Source organism: Ovis aries, chromosome 7 (assembly GCF_016772045.2).
Source record: "Ovis aries strain OAR_USU_Benz2616 breed Rambouillet chromosome 7, ARS-UI_Ramb_v3.0, whole genome shotgun sequence".
Lineage (NCBI taxonomy): Eukaryota > Metazoa > Chordata > Mammalia > Artiodactyla > Bovidae > Ovis > Ovis aries.
The window spans coordinates 3,366,468-3,388,004 of NC_056060.1; the positions used below are offsets into that span (position 1 = coordinate 3,366,468).

Sequence of the window (21,537 nt, forward strand, 5' to 3'; positions counted from 1 at the left end):
CATTCCATTTCCCTCTTAAGAACAGACATTTCTTAATTAACTTGATGAGAAGTTGTTTACTTCATATAGAAAAATTGAGTGCTCTTTGACTAGTCTATTTGCAAAACTGTATACAGTTGCATAGTCTTTATCCACTGGCCAAGCAAATTCACACAGACTCAGGCCACAAAGCAGTGGTCTGGGGGTGCTTCTGGGAAGTTGGTTATAGCTCATGTAAATTTCCTGAGGATCAGGAGCCTAAGTATTGAGGTTACCTAGAAACTGTACAGAGAGTGGCTGACAAATTTAGTTTCCTAAAAGCGGTTTTCTCAGAGTTTGTATAAAAGGTTAGTTTCCTTTAGATGAACTGTGTTTAGTTTTGTCAGACATCTTTTCTTTTTTTCTTTTTTCTTTTTCTTTTTTTTTTGCCTTTGATCACATGAAATTTAAATACCAGTTTGTTGCATTGGAGTTGCCTAGGTCAGATACGACTTGCTTTTAACTTGAGGCTCTTTTATTGATATATTTTTCTTTCTTTCTTCTTCCAGCCAGTTTACCCCTGCACTTTGGCAGTGCATGTTTAGATAAAATGTACATTGTCACGTTTCTCATGAGTCACTGCTCGGTGTTTCTCTGGCCTTTAATAAACTGTGAAAAAGAAGCACAAGTCCCAGCAGCTCTGGGAGAGCGCAGGGTCAGCCCTGAACCGTCTTGTACATCATCTCTGAAGCACTGTGATTCCTTGTATTCTTTTATATTTCAATTTTCTTGTTCTTGCATTTATGAAATTTTGATAGAATTTATACCCTTATGTGATGGTTTCACTTTGAAGCACATAATATACAGTTGATCTGAATGCTAACGCCTGCAAAGCTTTCCCATTTCAAAAATGTAGACATAAAGAAATCAACAGTGCATGTTTTCTTCATAAAGCTAATGAAAGTAATGAATTATTTCATAGGATCATCTTAGATATTCACATTTCACTGGTTAAAAACTCTAAATGAAACTGTAATTTAAAAATTTAAAATAACAATTTATATCACGAATTACTTTGGAGAGCCAAGGACATTAAGAGAAAGCTCATTTCTGCCATGGTTCTTGGCAGAAATGTATTGTTAAACCATGAGGGAAGAGAGTTTCCATAATATTTCTAAGAAAGAAACAAATGGTCTTATCAAAAAATAACTTCTCGTTGGCTGAAATGTAAGTTGTAAATCCAAGACAATCATGGAAAGGTTTTAAAATAAATTTTAAGTTGTGTTTACAATGGTATGTAAAGATGATTATCAAAATACTAAAACAAGGGGTTTTATATGTTAAAATGCCTGAACAAGAATTCCGCTGTGATAGATCAAATGAGTCAAGACCTAACTAATATTAGAGCTGACGAAACAAAGATCTCTTCCCTTTCCGTGGGTCTTATTTTAAAAACACAAGATCATGCAGCTGCCTAATAGACAAAGTCCTCATTACCCTTCAAGAGAAAACCACTGAGGTTGTCATTATTTATCTTTTCCCTTATTATTCTATCCTTCCTCTTTTTAAAAGAATTCTACTGAAGTGTAGTTGTTTTACAATGTTGTGTTAATTTCTTCTGTACAAGAAAGTGACTCAGTTATACACGCACATATATTATATTGTCTTGTTATAATTTGTCACAGGATATTGAATATCGTATAGTTCCCTGTGCTATACAGTAGGACCTTATTGCTTATCCATCCTATGTATAATAGTTTGCCTCTGCTAATCCCAAACTCCTAATCCTTCCTCCCCTATCCCAGCCTCTTTGGCAACCACAAGTGTATTCTGTATGTCTGTGAGTCTGTTTTTGTTTTGTAGATATGTTGATTTGGGTAGTATTTCAGATTTCACATATAAGTGATATTATATGGTACTTGTCTTTCTCTGTCTGACTTACTTCACTTAGTATGGTAATCTCTAGGCCCATCCTTGTTGCTGCAAATGGCATTGTTTCATTCTTTTTCTGGCTGAGTAGTCCTCCATTGTCTATATATAGCACATCTTCTTTATCTTTCATCTGTTGATGGACATTTAGGTTGTTGCCATGTCTTAGCTATTGTAGATAATGTTGTTATATACATAAGGACACATGTATCTTTTCAAAGTATAGTTTTGAAAATATATATGCCCAGGAGTGGGACTGCTGAGATCATATGGCAATTCTGCTCCATCGTGGCTGAACCAACTCACACTCCCAGCAATAGTGTATGAGAGTTCCTTTTCCTTACACCCTCTCCAGCATTTGCTATTTGTAGACTTCTTAATGGTGGCCATTCTGACTGGTGTGAAGTGGTACCTCATTGTAGTTTTAGTTTGCATTTCTCTAATAATTAGCGATGTTGAGCATCTTTTCATGTGCCTAATGGCCATCTGTACGTCTTCTTTGGAGAAATGTCTGTTTAGCTCTTGTGTCCATTTTTGGATTGGGTTGTTTTTTTGTTTTTTTTTTTTCATTAAGTTTTATTAGCTGTTTGTATGTTTTGGAGATGAAGACCTTGTCAGTTGTGTCATTTGCAAATATTTTCCCTGACTCTGTAGGCTGTTTTGTTTATAGTTTCCTTTGCTATAGGGTTCCCTTGTGGCTCAGCCGGTAAAGAATCCGCCTGCAATGTGGAAGACCTGGGTTCAATCCCTGGTTTGGGAAGATTCCCTGGAGAAGGAAAAGGCTACCCACTCCAGTATTCTGGCCTGGAGAATTCCATGGACTAGTCCATGGAGTCACCAAGAGTCAGATACAACTGAGCGACTTTTACTTAACTTCATTTCCTTTGCTGTTCAAAAGCTTGTAAGTTTGATTAGCTCCCTTTGGTTTGTTTTTGCTTTTATTTCCATTGCCTTGGAGCACTGGCTTAAGAAAACATTGGTACAATTTATGTCAGAAAATGTTTTGCCTATATTCTCTTCTAGGAATTTTATGGTGTCTTGTCTTATATTTAGGTTTTTAAGCTATTTTGAGTTGATTTTTGTGTAGAGTGTGAGTGTGTTCTAACGTCACTGATTTACATGCGACTGTCTAACTTGGCCAGCACCACTTGCTGAAGAGAATGTCTTTTCCTCGTTGTATGTTCGTGCCTCCTTGTTGAAGATTAATTGTCCGTAGGTGTGTGGGTTTATTTGTGGGCTCTGTATTCTGTTCCATTATCCGAATGTCTGTTTCTGTGCCAATAAGATGCTATTTTGACTACTGTAGCCTTGTAGTATTGTCTGGAGTCTGGGAAGGTTACGCCTCCAGCTTTGTTCTTTTTCCTAAGGATTGCTTTGACAATTTGTGGTTCCATATAAATTTTAGTATTATTTGTTCTATTTCTGTGGAAAAATACCATAGGTAATTTAATAGGGATCACACTGAATCAGTAGTATGACCATTTAAAAAATATGAATTCTTCCCATCCAAGAGCATGGGATATCTTTCCATTTCTTTGAATCATGTTTCATTTTCTGTATTAATGTTTTGAATTTTCAGCATGTAAGTCTTTCACCTCTTTGGTGAGATTTATTCCTAAGTTTTTGTGGGTTTTTTATGGTATAATTTTAAAAGAGATTGCTTACATTCCCTTTTTGGTATTCCATTGTTAGTGTAAAGAAATGCAACCATTTTCCCTATGTCAATCTTTTATCCTGCTGTGTTGCTGAATTAGTATATCGGTTCTAGTAATTTTTGAGTGGAGTCTTCAGGGTTTTCTTTATATATATTTTACCATGTCATCTGCATATAATGACAAGTTTACCTCTTCTCTATGAATTTAAGCACATTTTATTTATTTCTTTTTTTTTTTTTTTGTCTGATTGCTGTGCTTAAAGACTTCCAATATTTTTTAAAGAGAAGTGGTAAGAGTGGGCATCCTTGTCTTGTTCTAGATTTTAGTAAGAAGGCTTTCAGCTTTGAGTATTATATTGGCTATGGGTTTGTCATGAACAGCTTTTACTATGATGAGATATGTTCACTCCATACACATTTTCATCAGGATTTTTTTTTATCATAAATGAATGTTGAATTTTATCAGATGCTTTTCCTGCATCTATTGAGATGATCATATGGGTTTTGTCCTTTTGTTGGTGTGGAGTATCACACTGATTAATTTGCATGTGTTGAACCATCCTTGTGAACCTGGGATGAATCAAACTTGGCCGTAGTTTATGGCCTTTTTTATGTGCTTTCAGATTCAGTTTGCTAATATTTTGTTGAGAATGTTTCTGTCTATATTCACCGAAGATATTAGCTTGTAATTTTCTTTTGTAGTATTGTCTTTGGTGACAGTGGTGTCATAGAATGTCTTCAGGAGTGTTTCTTCCACTTCAGTCTTTTTGAAGAGTTTGAGAAGTATTGGCATAAGTTCTTTATATGTTTGGTAGAATTCTCCATTGAAGTCTTCTGATCATGGGTTTTTGCACTTAGGGATTTTTTAATTATTATTGATTTGATTTCATTTCTAGTGACTGGTCCGTTCAAGTTATCTATTTCTTCTTGATTCAGTTTCAGTGGGCTATATGTTTCTCAAAGGTTGTTCATTTCTTTGAGATTGTCAAATCTTTAAGATTGTCAATTTATAATTTTTCATAATATTCTCTCTTTTTTTGGTTCTCTCTGCAGTATCTTATTATTTCTCCTCTTTCATTGGTTATTTCATTTGGGTCATCTGTCTTCCCTATAAGCCTGGCCAGAGGTTTGGAAATTCTGTTTACCCTTTCAAAGAATGAATTCTTGGTTTTATTGATTTTTGTGTGTATTTTTTTTAATCTCTATTTTATTTATCTCCTCTCTGATCTTTGTTATCTCCTTCCTTCTGCTGAATGTAGGTTTTGTTTGTTCTTTTTCTAATTCTTTTAGGTGGTGGATTAGGTTGTTTTTTTATATTTATCTTGTTTCTTAAAGAAGGCCTGTGTGAATTTTCCTCCAAGAATAGCTTTTGCTGCATGCCATAGGATTTGAATGGCTGTATTTTTGTTGTTATTTGCCTCAAGATATTTTTTAATTTCTTCTTTGATTTCATCATTGATCCATTTTTTTGTTTGTTTTTGTTTTGCTAGCATGTTGTTTAGTCACTAAGTAATTGTTTCTGGTTTTTTTCTCATTTCTTTTTCTGTGCTGATATCTAGTTTCATGCCATTGCGGTCAGAAAAGATGATTGAAATAATTTCTGTTTAGGCTTGTTTTGTGCCCAAGAATGTGGTCAGTCCTAGAGCATGTCCCAAGTGCACTTGAAAAGAATGCATATTCTCCTTCTTTTAGCTGCAGTGCCCTTAACAAGCCTAGGTGCTCTGCTGTATCAATTAGGGTCTCTGTTGCCTTATTGATTTTTTCACAAATATCTGCTCATTGATGTGTGTCCTATTTGTCCTCAAATCTTGCCATTTTTATTATAATATGTCTTGGTGTAGGTCTGTCTGTGCTTCCTATATCTGGATATCTGGATATCATAATTTCTTTAAATACATTTGCAATACTTTCTTCTCTTTCTTTTCTTTCTGAGATCCCTATTAGGCATAGATTGGCATTCTTTATATTATCCCATAGGTTGCTTATGTTTCTTTCATATTTTTTTTAAATTTGTGTTTCTGTCTGCTCTCCTGATTGGGTGATTTCAATTATTCTATCATCTATATCATGTATTCATACTTCTGCATTATTAATTCTGCTTTTCATAGTCTTTAGTTCAGCTCTTATTTCTTCACATGAATTCTCTAATTTCTCTTGGCTCTTCCTTATAATTTCTATTTCCTTTTTATAGTAATCTGAATTTTCTGTTGAAAGCTTTTCTTAATTCCTTCAATATTCTCATTGTCTCCTTATTGAATTCAATGACTATTAGACCGAATAGATCTCTTTCATTGTTTGTTCCTTCAGGAGAATTCTCTCAGTTTTTTAATTGGAAGTGGCTTTTCAGTTTCTTAATTTTACTTACATTTCTTTTCTGGCAACCCACTCCAGTATTCTTGCCTGGAAAATGGTATGGACAGAGGAGCCTGGTGGGCTGTAGTCCATGGGGTCGGTCACAAAGAGTTGGATACAACTGAGCATGCAGGCACGTGAGTTTAGGAGAAACAATTATCTATTGTGGTCCTTGAGGGCTATTTTTTATGTGGGAATGCTCCTGTGTAGCTTGCATGGGTTTAATATTTTTGGTGTGAGGGCCATTTGTAGTATGGATACCTGTCATCTTTTTCCTCAGTGTATGCTGGCCGTCATCCCCTTGATAGGAGGTGTGACTGATGCTGTGGTGATTGGATCCAGTGCTGGGTACTGACTGGGGCCTCCTCTTTGCTCTTTGGTTATCACTGCCCTATCCAGGGCAGGGTCTGCTCCTTAATTATTGGAGTGGAAGCCCCCAGCTCCATTTCTGAGCTGTGTTTCTGTTATGTACTGTCAGGTTGGCGGGATTGGCATGCTCCCACTGGGAGAGCAGCCACTGAGTATTCTTCTACTGGGCCTGTTCACCTATGAGTATACTCTGTTGTGTCGCTTTTTACCCATTGTGGGCTCATAAAGTACATTGTAGTTGGCGCTGCTTTCAGCCCCAACATAACCATGGGATGCTGGCAATCAGCCCCGGTGCCTTTCACACTTCGTTTTTCACAAGGCCACCAGCACAGATCCACTGGAGTAAGATCCCAGGACTGTAGTAGTCAAGCCCCTGTACCCGCTGTGGGTGCTACTGAGGCAGCGTACACCCTGGCCTGACCCAGCCCCTGTTGTACACACCCACAAAACCTACAACTGCTGTGTGCAGATGCAACCCAGCCACGGGAGCACAAGTTGTTCATAAAAATGTTCCACGGATGCTGAATTTACAAAGCTGGCAGTGAAGTTGTAAATCTGCACTTTGTGCAGCCACAAGGAAAGATTTCAGCTCTGCTTCCTAAGTTGCACAGCCCCTGGATCTCAGCTGTGATTTCAGTCTCACTTCTGTGCATGGACAACCACTGGCATCTGCTCCCAGAACCACCAAGGTGGTGGCTGGAGTACCAGAGCTTGCCCTAATGGGAGGGAACTGGGGCAAGGGCCAGGCTGTGCAGGCCTGCCTGTGTGGGAGCCTGTCACAGAGTCCATGGAGGCAAAGCCAGAGGTGGGGGAAGAGGCCACAATGGAAGCCCCACTCCTGCCTCTGTGTGCCATTTGACAGCAGCAGTGCATTTTTATGGCAGCCCAGGGTTCTTCCCTGAACACTCCTAGTTACTGCTTCCCAGAGTCCAGCCCACTCAGGCTGTCTCCATGCCACCAACAGCAGCCCTCTCCATAGATCTGTCTTCTAAACTGCGTGTTCCAGCACCCAGACCCTAGCTGTACCAGCATATGTGTGTCTCAAGTTGGGGTGCACAGGGCAGTCGCACAGACTGTGTGTATAGGTCTCCCTATGTCCTGCCACTAACCAGTTGTTGTGCTCTCCTCGGAACCACTGAAGTTTCTTTTCTGTCCCAGCTAATCTCCCTGCCGGTGAAGTGATGGAGAAGGAAATGGCAACCCACTCCAGTATTCTCGCCTGGAGAATCCCATGACAGAGGAGCCTGGTGGGCTGCTGTCCGTGGGGTCGTACAGAGTCAGACATGACTGAAGTGACTTAGCATGCATGCATGCATTGGAGAAGGAAATGGCAACCCACTCCAATATTCTTGCCTGGAGAATCCCAGGGACGGGGGAGCCTGGTGGGCTGCTGTCCATGGGGTTGCACAGAGTCAGACATGACTGAAGCGACTTAGCAGCAGCAGCAGCAGCAGCAGCAGTGAAGTGAGGAGACTTCCCAGGATGTGGGAACTTCTACTTACCATCAAAACTGCCTTCCAGAGGCACAGAAGCTGTTCCACTTCCTTTTTCTTTTTTCTATTTGATTATTGTAGAGGTCTTTCTTGTCCTTTCAGATGTTTGAGGTCTGCTAGTGTCCGGTAGGTATTCTGTGAAAACTGTTCTATTTGTACATATATTCTTGATGTATCTGTGGTAAAATACGTGTTGCATATCCTACTACTTCCCATCTTGATTCCAATCCCCTAACCTTCCCCTTTTTGAGGAGGCACTAAAGACTTGAGGATTTATTGTTGTGGATGAAGTTTAAATGGCTTTATTCTTTTGCCTAGAGGTAGGCAAATAACATTATTAGATCATAGAATTTCTCTTTTTGTTAATACCAACTAGTTTCTCAGTCTCTCCAACTTTATTATAAAGCAGTTGATTTGCTTAGCATTTAAAAAGTTACCCTGTCTCCCATTTTATATCTGTACATAAGATGTAACACAAGCTGAACGCTGTCATTTTTCCTTACCTGTGAGTATATATGATTGTTTCAAGAGTAGAATACAGCCTCATTGGTAAGAATATCTCTTGTCTTACATTAAAATGAAAGTCATTCATCTTTAATTTTTGCTTCTCTAATTCCATAAAATTATGACAACTTTGTTGGCCCTTTAACTATTTAGAGTGGATGACTGCTTTTTTGCATAAATTATTTTAAAATATGGGGCAGTATCTTCACATTCCTTCAGGTAGTGGTTATTATCTAATAATAGGTCCTCTATTGATAGTGAACATTAGATTTCAACAGAGTCCACTATGGTTTCCTCAACAAAAGTGAGGTCACTTCAGATTTGAGTGATTCAAGCTTCTTCCATCCTATTGGTAATTCTGTATTTTAAAAAAGCAGTGCATGATCTTTTTAATGTGTTGTTGGATTCTGATTGCTAGAATTTTGTTGAGGATTTTTGCATCTATGTTCATCAGTGATATTGGCCTGTAGTTTTCTTTTTTTGTGACATCTTTGTCAGGTTTTGGTATTAGGGTGATGGTGGCCTCATAGAATGAGTTTGGAAGTTTACCTTCCTCTGCAATTTCTGGAAGAGTTTGAGTAGGATAGGTGTTAGCTCTTCTCGAAATTTTTGGTAGAATTCAGCTGTGAAGCCGTCTGGACCTGGGCTTTTGTTTGCTGGAAGATTTCTGATTACGGTTTCAATTCCCATGCTTGTGATGGGTCTGTTAAGATTTTCTATTTCTTCCTGGTTCAGTTTTGGAAAATTGTACTCTTCTAAGAATCTATCCATTTCTTCCACGTTGTCCATTTTATTGGCATACAACTGCTGATAGTAGTCTCTTATGATCCTTTGTATTTCTGTGTTGTCTGTTGTGATCTCTCCATTTTCATTTCTAATTTTATTGATTTGATTTTTCTCTCTTTGCTTCTTGATGAGTCTGGCTAGTGGTTTGTCAATTTTATTTATCCTTTCAAAGAACCAGCTTTTGGCTTTGTTGATTTTTGCTATGGTCTCTTTTGTTTCTTTTGCATTTATTTCTGCCCTAATTTTTAAGATTTCTTTCCTTCTACTAACTCTGGGGTTCTCCAACTCTTCCTTTTCTAGTTGCTTTAGTTGTAGAGTTAGGTTATTTATTTGACTTTTTTCTTGTTTCTTGAGGTATGCCTGTATTGCTATGAACTTTCCTCTTAGCACTGCTTTTATAGTGTCCCACAGGTTTTGGGTTGTTGTGTTTTCATTTTCATTAGTTTCTATGCATATTTTGATTTCTTTTTTGATTTCTTCTGTGATTCGTTGGTTATTCAGAAGTGTGTTGTTCAACCTCCATATAACGGACTTTTGGACTCAGAGGGAGAGGGAGAGGGTGGGATGATTTGGGAGAATGGCATTCTAACATGTATACTATCATGTAAGAATTGAATCGCCAGTCTATGTCTGACTCAGGATACAGCATGCTTGGGGTGGTGCATGGGGATGACCCAGAGAGATGTTATGGGGAGGGAGGTGGGAGGGGGGTTCATGTTTGGGAACACATGTAAGAAGTAAAGATTTTAAAATTAAAAAAATAAAAAAATAAAAAATAAAATAAAATTAAAAAGCAATGCATAAAAGTTTTATAGTTCATAATCATTTAAAAATCACACTAGTTAATTTTTAAAATTTTATTCAGGGAGCAAAATATTTAATCATTTTTTATACCACATTAGGTTAAGAATACTTCATAATTCTGTCATCATCAAATTTACCAGATATCAAAAACTCTTAACAAGGTCACATAGCATCCTAGTTGTCAGAGTTCAATAGTTTTCATCCTGAAGGGTAGGAACACTATGCTGTTAATTCAGTAGAAGATATTTGAAAAAGGACCATAACTTAGCCAGAGCTTATATGAAGAGAACAACTGATATTAAAGAAAGCTAAACCTAAAGTATAATTCTATTCCTGCTACTTCCTGTCTGCGTTTAAGCATTCCTTTTCCCCTGCCAGTAGAAGTAGGAGTCTTGAAAAACTAGACTAAAGCCATTCCTTGGTGTTGCATGTGTGAATGAGGAAAAAGAAAATCTTTTATCTGTCTTATACAAGTTGGCATGAGGTGTTTAATTCCAAGTGATAATTCTGAAGAGGTTTTTACTTTACTTTTTGTCCTTTGGCTCTTTCTGCTCTTGTTGTTCAGTCTATAAATCATATCCAACTCTTTGTTACCCCATGGAGTGCAGCACATCGGACTTCCCTGTCTTTCACCATCTCTGGGAATTTGCTCAAACTCATGTCCATTGAGTCGGTGATGCCATCCAACCATTTCATCTTCTGTCGCCCCCTTCTCCTGCCTTCAGTCTTTCCCAGGATCAGGGTCTTCTCCAGTGAGTCAGCTTTTCACATCAGGTGGCCAAAGTATTGGAGCTTCAGCTTCAGCAACAATTCTTCCAATGAATTCAGGGTTGATTTCCTTTAGGATGGACTGGTTTGATCTCCTTGCTGTCCAAGGCACTCTCAAGAGTCTTCTCCAACATCACAGTTCAAAAGCATCAGTTCCTCGGTGCTCAACTTTTTTATGGTCCAACTCTCACATCCGTACATGACTACTAGAAAACCATAGCTTTGACTATATGGACTTTCGTTGGCAAAGTGATGTCTCTGCTTTTTAATATGCTGTCTAGGTTTGTCATAGCTTTTCTTCCAAGGAGAAAATATCTTTTAATTCATGGCTGCAGTCACCGTCCACAGTGATTTTGGAGTCCAAGAAAATAAATTCTGTCACTGTTTCCATTTTTTTCCCCATCTTTTTGCCATGAAGTGATAGGACTGGATGCCATGAACTTTATTTTCTGAATGTTGAGTTTTAAGACAGCATTTTTACTCTCCTCTTTCACCTTCATCAAGAGGCTCTTTAACTCCTCTTCACTTTCTGCCATAAGGGTGGTATCATCTGCATATCTGAGGTTATTGATATTTGTCCCAGAAATCTTGATTCCAGCTTCTGCTTCATCCAGCCTGGCATTTCACATGATATATTCTGCATATAAGTTAAAAAAGCAAAGTGATAGTATATGGCCTTGATATATTCCTTTCACAATTTGGAACCAGTCCATTGTTCCACATCTGGTTCTGTTGATTCCTGTATACAGGTTTCTCAGGGGGCAGGTAAGGTGGTTTGGTATTCCCATCTCTTTCAGAATTTCCACAGTTTGTTGTGATCCACAAGACAAAGGCTTTAGCATAGTCAGTGAAGCAGAAGTAGATGTTTTTCTGTAATTATCTTGCTTTTCCTATGATCCAATGGATGTTAGCAGTTTGCTCTCTGGTTCCTCTAACTTTTCTGTTATTGGTTCACATAGTACTGAAACCTAGTTTGAAGGATTTTGATCATTATCTTGCTAGCATGTCAAATGAGTGCAATTGTGAGGTAGTTTGAACATTCTTTGGCATTGCCCTTTTGGGGGAGTGAATGAAATTGTCCTTTTCCAGTCCTGTGGCCACTGCTGAGTTTTCCAAATTTACTGGGATACTGAGTGCAGCACATAACAGCATCATCTTTTAGGATTTGAAATAGCTCAACTGGAATTCCATCACCTCCACTAGCTTAATTAGCAGCAGTGTTTCCTAAGGTCCACTTGACTTCACACTCCTGGATGTCTGGCCCTAGGTAAGTGACCACACCATTGTGGTTATCTGGGTCATTAGACCTTTTAGGTATAGTTCTTCTGTATATTCTTGTCACCTCTTCTTAAACTCTTCTGCTTCTGTTAGGTCCATACCGTTTCTTTCCTTCATTGTCTTTCCCATTCTGGAAAGGTGTGTTCATTGAATCTCATCAAATAAAGGCCCATTGAAAAGAATGTATCCTTAAATTCTTACTATAGTTTCTATTTTGTGCCCAACAGTTAGAAGAGATGATAGCCTTTTCAGCCCTAAGGCTGAATTCTCCACCATTGCCCTCCGCAGACCTTCACTTCTCCCCAAGAAAATTTTTTAAGAAATAAGGCAGCTGCTTTTAACTGGAAGTTGTTGTGACCTTCTCGTATTCAACTCATTGTCTCTACAATTCCACCTAAATTTTCTAAACTATCAGCACTTTGAATTGGCAGAGCTGCCCTTCCTGTCTCTGAAATAAGTGTGCTCACATTGGCCCCATTGCTAAGAAGGAGATTTAAACTCAGAGATGACTCACTGTTGATGACCAGGTTTATGCACCACTTCCTTCTTTCCAGCCACTGAAGCACAAGGAGGAGCTGAACAATCTAAAGGAGAGTTGGGGTTCTGAAACCCAGGTTTTACCACTGAACTCAAAAAGCACACACATATCTTCTCCTTGCTTCCTTAGGACGAGGACATTTTAACTGACCTCTACCCTCCTATCAACAATACAGTTCATCCTTGAACAACATGGATTTGAACTGCATGGGTCCACTTATACGCAGATATTTTTCAGTAGTAAATACTACAGTACTACACAGTCTGTGGTTGATTGAATTTGTGAGTAGAGGGCACGCTATAAGTTATACTCAATTTTCAACTGCAAGGAGGGTTTATGTCCCCAGCCTGCTCTTTGTTCAAGGGCCAACTTTATTTGAAGATACTCAGAGGCAGGGGCATTTTAATAGAGGGAATTTGTCTTCAAAGTTATTTTGAATATTGTTTATTTTCATGACCTAAAGAGATCTTGTAAAACTCCAGTGGGATATAATACTAAAGCTGAATGCTTGTTTTATGCATTTTTATGAAAAAATAATTGTGTCAGAAAAGTGCATTGAAAATATATTCATTGTTCTAGGGTGTTGAGTCAGTCAACTCCAGGGACAGGAAAATGGGCAATGTTTTCAATTTCTCTTTAAAGGAAAAGTTAATATTTTAAAATGAAAGTAATCTTTCAGCTATTTCATTAATTTAGGAGTATTTTTGGTAGAAAATATGATTTTTTTTCAAAATAACTGTATGTTAACAAATTTTTATTAGTGATAGTCCATCAGTCAGCTATAAAACTGAAGCTTGACCTTTTAGGAGCTATTGTAAAACAGAAGGATAATTTAACAGTGGAATCATTTGAACATTAGCAAATTTTTGCAGTCATTCTCTGTGGTGGTGAGTATCCTGGAACTACCCTCCACATTATAAATTTCATTATTATTATGTTGAATATTTGGCAGATGCTTTTTTCAATAAGGAAAGAATCAAAACCTTTTCCCAGCATGCTGTTAAGGGAATTTCCATTTCCATAGTCTTATATATTAAGTTATTAAAGCTTGATCCCAAAGTGGTATTTCAACATGATTTTAGAAGTATATTTGTAGGATGAGCATCACTAGTGATCTAACGTAAAAATATGTCATATCTCTGAATTTTTTGAACTATGTGATAAATGATCTTGGGGAAAATAAGCTACTTGAACTTCCCTTACATTCTAGGGATTGACGTGGCTTCCAATGTATGTGCTATATTAGAGAAGAATACAGTAGAGGAAGGCACTGCATTTTAGTTATGGCTGTATTTCTAACATGAATGATCTACAACATTGTGTTAACTTCTGCTGTACAGCAAAATGACTCAGTTACACATATACACGAGTGTATTCTTTCTCACACTCTTTTCCATTACGGTTTATCCCAGGAGATTGCATACAGCACCCTGTGCTATACTGTAGGACCTTGTTGTTTATCCATAGTATATAGAATAGTTTGCATATACTAACCCCACATTCCCAGTCCATCCTTTTCCCTTCCCAACCCTCCCTTGTTCTCTTTGTTAATGAGTCTCTCTCTGTTTTCTAGAGAGGTTCAAGTGTGCCATATTTTAGATTCCACATATAAATGATATCATATGATATTTGTCTTTCTGTTTCTAACGTCCCTTATTTTAATAACCTCTAGGTCCATCCATGTTGCTGCAAATGCATTACTTCATTCTTCTAATAGCTGAGTAGTTTTCCATTGTGTGTATACACCACATTTTCTTTATCCATTCATCTGCTGATGGACATTTAGGTTGCTTTCATGGCCTAGCTATTGTGAATAGTACTGCTATGAAAAGAGGGCTGCATATATCTTTTCAAACTATAGCTTGGCCTGGATACATACTCAGGAGTGGAATTGCTGGATTGTGTGGTAGCTCTATTTTTAATTTTCTGAGAAACCTCCATACTATTTTCCATAATGGCTATACCAAATTACATTCCCACCATCAGCATAGGACGGTTCTCTTTTCTCCACAGTCTCTCCAACATTTATTGTTTGTAGACTTTTTGGTGATGGCCATTTTGACTGGTGTGAGGTGATAGCTTGTAATTTGGAGTTGTGTTTCTCTAATAATTAGCGATGTTGAGCATCTTTTCCTGTACCAATTAGCTATCTATATGTCTTCTTTAGAGAAATGTCTATTTAGGTCTTCTGCCCATTTTCCAGTTGGGTTGCTTTTTTGTTATTGAGTTGTGTGAGCTCTTTGTATATTTTGGAGTTTAAAACCTTTGTGTATTTTGTATATTTTTGAGTTTAAACCCTTATTGAGTTGTATGAGCTCTTTGTATATTTTGGAGTTTAAACCCTTTTTGGTTGTGTCATTTATAAGTATCTTCTCCTATTCTTTGGGTTATATTTTTTCGTGGTTTCCTTTCCTGTACAGAGACTTCATTTTAATTTGGCAGCATCTAAGACTCTCCAGGTGTTGGAATTCAACTATAGCTTATGTTTTCTGATTGTCTTTTGTCTGCTCACTTTAATCTAGCATAATGACCATTAATACTTATATATATATATACACACACTCACACATAGTTTTCTGAGTATCTTGAAGTGGCAGGTTAGTTATTTGCTTAGTTTTTTTCTTAATAGCACGCATGAAATGGAAGAAAAGTAACCAGGATACATTTTCTGACTTTGGTGAAAGAACTATGACTCATCCTGTTAAAGGCATGCAGGGATTTTAATTTCAGAGAGTAACATATGTTAGTCCCAACTGTTTCTATATCCATTGTGATCATGGCAAGATTTGGAGAGAATGTTGTAAAAGCATATTTACATTCATTCTTATTCACTTTATGAAACAGAATAGTTCAGGAAGTAGATACTGAGTGGACAATAATATCACATCATTTCTTAAATTACTGTAATCATTAATGTGTTAGCAGGAACTTACTTTGAACCTAGAAAACTTTCGGGGATGAGCCAGCTTCAGTTTGCATAATTGTAAAAGTTACTTTTTTGAAATCCAGTTCTATACATATCAAAATATCTTATGATTTATTAAGAACTTGGAAGGTATAAGACTTACATATAAGGAGCTAAGGACTTTGGAAAAAAAGGTTTCTAAGTGGCTTTGGGGATATAATTAAAAGGGTACAAGTGTGATCATGGAGTGAGGGATATAAGCAATAATTTCACTAATTACTTAACTGTCAGATTCCCTTGCTTCTGCACTTTGCAACAAACATACTAATTGTAATACACAAAATTTTGGTGAGCTAGAGGACACTCAGCAAGAAATGGGCCAGCAGCAGGAAAAAGCAGAGCTCAAGAATAAACACAAATAAAAATCAACTTCCAAATGCGCTTGATACCAGTGATTTTCCACTCCTGTTGGGATCTTGATTTCTTTCCAGAAGAATCGCACCAGTGGCCTCCTGCCACCAGAGAACGATATTCAGCATATAGTGCCAACTGCCATTTATAGCTATCTCTCTAGTGGTTGAAGCCCCTCCTATTTTTATATTCGCTGTTTATTAAAAAGCCATTGCTGCTCTTGACTTTCTCATTGCTTATGATTGATGAGTGCCTTGGAGCAGACATGCAACAGGTGATCCTGTACTTGTCAAGCGAATGTTCTCATGCCATGGGTAGGTACCAATGGCTAGCCTGAGTGGTTACTGCTTCCTTCCATTGATTCAGGCTAACCTCTCTTACTATAACTTATTGAGATTTTGTGGTAACAAAATAGGTTTAGATACTTCAAAAGGCCATTCTTTTCCTTCATCAGTATGTAGCTCTAAAATCACTTTATTTCATTGTCTATACATGGCCCGTCTAGTCAAGGCTATGGTTTTTCCAGTGGTCATGTTATGGATGTGAGAGTTGGACTGTGAAGAAAGCTGAGCACTGAAGAATTGGTGCTTTTGGACTGTGGTGTTGGAAAAGACTCTTGAGAGTCCCTTGGACTGCAAGGAGATCCAACCAGTCCATTCTGAAGATCAGCCCTGGGATTTCTTTGGAGGGAATGATGCTAAAGCTGAAACTCCAGGACTTTGGCCACCTCATGCAAAGAGTTGACTCATTGGAAGACTCTGATGCTGGGAGAGATTGGGGGCAGGAGGAAAAGGGGGCGACAGAGGGTGAGATGGCTGGATGGCATCACTGACTCGATGGACATGAGTCTGAGTGAACTCCGGGAGTTGGTGATGGACAGGGAGGCCTGGCATGCTGTGACTCATGGGGTCACAAAGAGTCAGACACGAGTGAGCGACTGAACTGAACCGAACTGAATTGAACACATGGCCCATGTGAGCTGAGGAGAGAGTCAATACTGAGAGAGTTAAAGCTTAGGGCCCTATAAGGCCCTAAGGGCCCTGCAATGTGGGAGACCTGGGTTTGATCCCTGGGTGGGGAAGATTCCCTGGAGAAGGAAATGGCAACCCTCTCCAGTATTCTTGCCTGGAAAATTCCATGGACAGAGGAGTGTGGCGGGCTACAGTCCATGGTGTTGAGAAGCGTCGGGCACGACTGAGCGACCTCAGTTTTACCCATGGCCCAAAATATCAACATAGCTAACAACCCAACTCAGACATTACTGACCCCATCCTCTCTACCCTCTGCCTTTATGGTCCTTGTTTATCATTTCCTGAAAGTCTTCATAAGTAAGTGAAATGACTCAAGTAAAACTCTTTATCTTGTGTTTGAAATAGAGAGTAGTTGATGTAGCTTGCCATTTTCTATCCATATCCTCCTTCACTTAAAGCAGTGACTCTATGTTGGAATCACACAGAGCCCTTTAAAAGATTCTAGTCACAAACTAACTTGACTTAAAGTTGCCACTCAAACAATAAGAATTATGTTTTGCCTTATGTTGGTAACTAACCATAGTGCTCAGTTTTTAAACATTCATACTTTAAGAGTTTATAATAAGCTGAAGTTTTGCTTAGAAATACAGTGCTCTGTATTGTGTCATGGATATGGAAATGATCACAGATAAGAATATATGTGATCTTACATACGGATAAAGGTATTAAGAGATGGGGTAAAGGGTGGAAAGTATACCAATGGTAGTCAGAGTCCATGATTGAATAATCGCTTGCTCTGCCTTAATTGCCTCATCTCTAAAATCAGGACGTGAAACCAGGTAGGTCTAAAAACCTCTGGCCTCTTTCTCTGATCATATGATCAGTATCACTTCATTTCTGAGGATACTGATTTCTCCACAGAGCTTGGTGGAAGGAGATATTTAAACCCTCTGGAAATACTATATTTAATCAGCATTACCCTATTAGTAAGACCATCTCTGTATATTTGTAATTATCAGATTGTGGTAATACAAAACAGTGTATTTTCTTTTCCTCTCCTTAATCTTGCCCCTCTTTGTAACAACTCATTCAGTAAGATAAAAAATTCCTTCTTTGGTTAGTAGTTGAATGGCTAAATTATGCTTATTAATTCAAATAAAGTGATTCTATAATTAATTACATAATAAAACATAAGTATGAATTATGAAGAAAGATCATTTTCCTAGGTTTCCTAGGTTGAATTTTTTAAGGTTAATAAAAATAGGTCAAGGTTAGGTTAAATGTTTTCTTAAACTCCAAACTTTGTCACTTTAAATGTGAGCATTTGTTTGTATAAGTAATATATATTCAATATAAATAATGTGGACTGTTAAGGAAAGCACAAAGAATAAGTTAACTTACTGGTATTCCAGCCATTGAGAGAGAAGCTCTTTTTACGGTTGGGCTTCTTTGCTTTCCAAATATGAATTCCTTTTAAAAAAATAAAATTAGAAGCAAGTTACATATACAAGTTTTTAACTTACCTGTCTAAATTTTATAGTCTTTAGATATTATAGAAATAAGATTTTATTATTTTTATAATATGAAAATGCTGTAAGTAATAACCAATCCCTTAAACTTAAATATTTAAGATGTAGACCACAGTTTTAAGGGGCTGCAGAGTTGCTATTAAAACTAGTGATTTTTAGACCTATTGGGAATGAGGAAAACCAGGTTTCCTTGGGGGGATTTGAGATTCTCTTGGAGGGCTATTCAGTGAGCATCCTATCATCTTAGCTAACATAAAGGGGATGCTATTTAAAACTAGTTTCCAGAAACTAGATCACTTTCTAACACCGCACACAAAAATAAACTCAAAATGGATTAAAGATCTAAATGTAAGATCAGAAACTATAAAACTCCTAGAGGAGAACATAGGCAAAACACTCTCAGACATAAATCACAGCAGGATCCTCTATGATCCACCTCCCAGAATTCTGGAAATAAAGCAAAAATAAACAAATGGGATCTAATTAAAATTAAAAGCTTCTGCACAACAAAGGAAAATATAAGCAAGGTGAAAAGACAGCCTTCTGAATGGGAGAAAATAATAGCAAATGAAGCAACTGACAAACAACTAATCTCAAAAATATACAAGCAACTTCTGCAGCTCAACTCCAGAAAATAAACGACCCAATCAAAATGGGCCAAAGAACTAAATCGACATTTCTCCAAAGAAGACATACGGATGGCTAACAAACACATGAAAAGATGCTCAACATCACTCATTATTAGAGAAATGCAAATCAAAACCACAATGAGGTACCACTTCACACCAGTCAGAATGGCTGCGATCCAAAAATCTGCAAGCAATAAATGTTGGAGGGTGTGGAGAAAAGGAACCCTCCTACACTGTTGGTGGGAATGCAAACTAGTACAGCCACCATGGAGAACAGTGTGGAGATTCCTTAAAAATGGCAAATAGAACTACCTTATGACCCAGCAATCCCACTTCTGGGCATACACACCGAGGAAACCAGAATTGAAAGAGACACATGTACCCCAATGTTCATCGCAGCACTGTTTATAATAGCCAGGACATGGAAACAACCTAGATGTCCATCAGCAGATGAATGGATAAGAAAGCACAATGGAGTATTACTCAGCAGTTAAAAGAATTCATTTGAATCAGTTCTGATGAGATGGATGAAACTGGAGCCGATTATACAGAGTGAAGTAAGCCAGAAAGAAAAACACCAATACAGTATACTAACACATATGGAATTTAGGAAAGAGACACAGATGTGTATAACGGACTTTTGGACTCAGAGGAGAGGGAGAGGGTGGGATGATTTGGGAGAATGACATTCTAACATGTATACTATCATGTGAATTGAATCGCCAGTCTATGTCTGACGCAGGATGCAGCATGCTTGGGGCTAGTTTCCAATTATACAGAGTGAAGTAACAGTATACTAACACATATATATGGAATTTAGGAAGATGGCAATGACGACCCTGTATGCAAGACAGCAAAAAGACACAGATGTGTATAACTTTTGGATGTAAACTATCATGTAAGAATTGAATCGCCAGTCCATGTCTGAGATTTTAAAATTAAAAAAAAAAAAACTAGTTTCAAAGGATTCCAGTCTGTTGCAAGATCCCCACGTACCATAAAGTCTCACTGTTTGTGCCCCTCTTCTGTGGCTCACTGTGTCTCTGTACCTAGACAGCTAGGTAGTCTCAGCTCCCTGTGGTTCTCCCAAGGTTGAGGCTCTGTTTGGAGCAGGACTTCCTAGCCTGGGCCCTCCCATAGGTGCCCCAGCTTTGCCTCCTGACCCTGAATGTAATCATTGGTCTTTGAATCACGAAGACCTCATGCCTCACAACTTGGAATGCATGCACCTTGACCCCAGAGCAGCAAGGCTTTCATCTCTGGGGCATGGCAGTATCACACTTCTCCTAAGAGGTCAGTACGATAGCCTATAACTTAGAGAAGGACCACTGTTGAGTTTTTCAAAATAAAGGTAGCACGTGCCTTTCTTCATGCTTGTAAACATCTGGAGCAGTCAGGTGGTTATCCCTGACCTTGAGCATTTCCTGTGTGTGTGTTGTCCCGGTTCAGATCTTAATGCGATCCTTGCTGTTCTGTGCGTGGACCAGTTTGAAGCTGTGCGTACAGTGTATCTGTTGCCATTCCTGACCTTTCACGGTTGACCAGAGACCTGCTGGTTTTTTCTTGACAGATTATAGAATTTTACTTTTTAGAGAATAATTCTTATTTCCTTTCTGTGGATTTGTGCTAAGTCACTGATTTATATTTCTGTTTTGCTCTGGCTTTAAGTATAACTGATTTGCTCTGTTTTTAAGTCTGAAAATTCAGCAAGTTGATGTTTTACCGTTCATTTCATATAATTAAAATACATTCGATACAAACATCATGCTTTAGTTCTTTGTTCACCTATGTTACATTTTTTAACATCAGTCTAAAGGCATGTTACTTATGTTTATTGGCCATGCCGTTTCTGTCATATTGATGGAAGACAGCGATTACTGCAGTTTACTTTTTATCTCTAGGTAGTCATGTACATAGTACAAAACATTATTTAATGAGGCTGAGACCAAAAATAGTAACTCTAGGGGTTTCCTCTTCTCTCCTGCTTTTCAGGGTGCTGGTTGCACAGCCCTGGTGGTAGCTGTGGTAGCAAGGAAGCTAGAACTTACCAAAGCAGAAAAGCACGTGCACAACTTCATGATGGACACTCAGCTGACGAAGAGAGTAAGTTGCCACCCCTGTATCTCCAAAGGGGAGAGTCATGTTTTTCCTTTCTTTGTGTTAAATCATTTTATATTGGGATGTAGTTGATTTGCAATGCCATTATAGTTTCAGGTATATAGCAAAGTGATTTAGTTACACATGCTCTGGGGGCTCCTCCGGATGCCAGTCCCCTAGTCTGGGGAACCCTACGTGGGTTCAGACCTTCACTCCTGTGGGAGAACAGAGGGAGAGAATCCTGTGATGTAATTATTCTTCAGTGTGAGCGTTGCCTGTCTGTGGGGTATGGGACTGGACTGAATCACCAATGCGCCCCTCCTGCCATTTCGCTGTGGCTTCTTCCTTTGGAAGGAGCATGTCTATTTTGGTAGGTTCTAGTCCTTTTTAAATGATGGTTGTTCAGCAGTTAGTTGTGATTTTGGTGTTTTTGTGAGAGGAAGTAAGCGCAGATCCTCCTACTCTGCCGTCTTGTCCGGAGCTCTTGTTTGCTAACACTGTTGGACCATAATAGTTTTACTTTGACATCTGAAGCTGAAATGACATGGTTTAAAGTGAAAGC

General features: G+C 38.2%; 1 protein-coding gene and 1 long non-coding RNA gene across 3 annotated transcripts in view; one reads left to right on the forward strand and one right to left on the reverse strand.

The window, feature by feature from the left end:
- KCNN2 (potassium calcium-activated channel subfamily N member 2) overlaps positions 1-21,537 on the forward strand; it is a 524,409-nt gene that overhangs the window by 484,893 nt on the left and 17,979 nt on the right. For both annotated transcript variants that reach the window (XM_042251962.2, XM_027971450.3), the window contains one exon: positions 20,871-20,981. In XM_042251962.2, the coding sequence (XP_042107896.1) occupies positions 20,871-20,981 (111 nt within the window). The remainder of the gene's footprint in view (positions 1-20,870; positions 20,982-21,537) is intronic.
- The window catches only part of LOC132660115 (uncharacterized), a 55,724-nt gene that overhangs the window by 26,951 nt on the left and 7,236 nt on the right, over positions 1-21,537 (reverse strand). Inside the window, exon 2 of the long non-coding RNA XR_009601327.1 lies at positions 18,122-18,190. This is a non-coding gene — a long non-coding RNA (uncharacterized LOC132660115). The remainder of the gene's footprint in view (positions 1-18,121; positions 18,191-21,537) is intronic.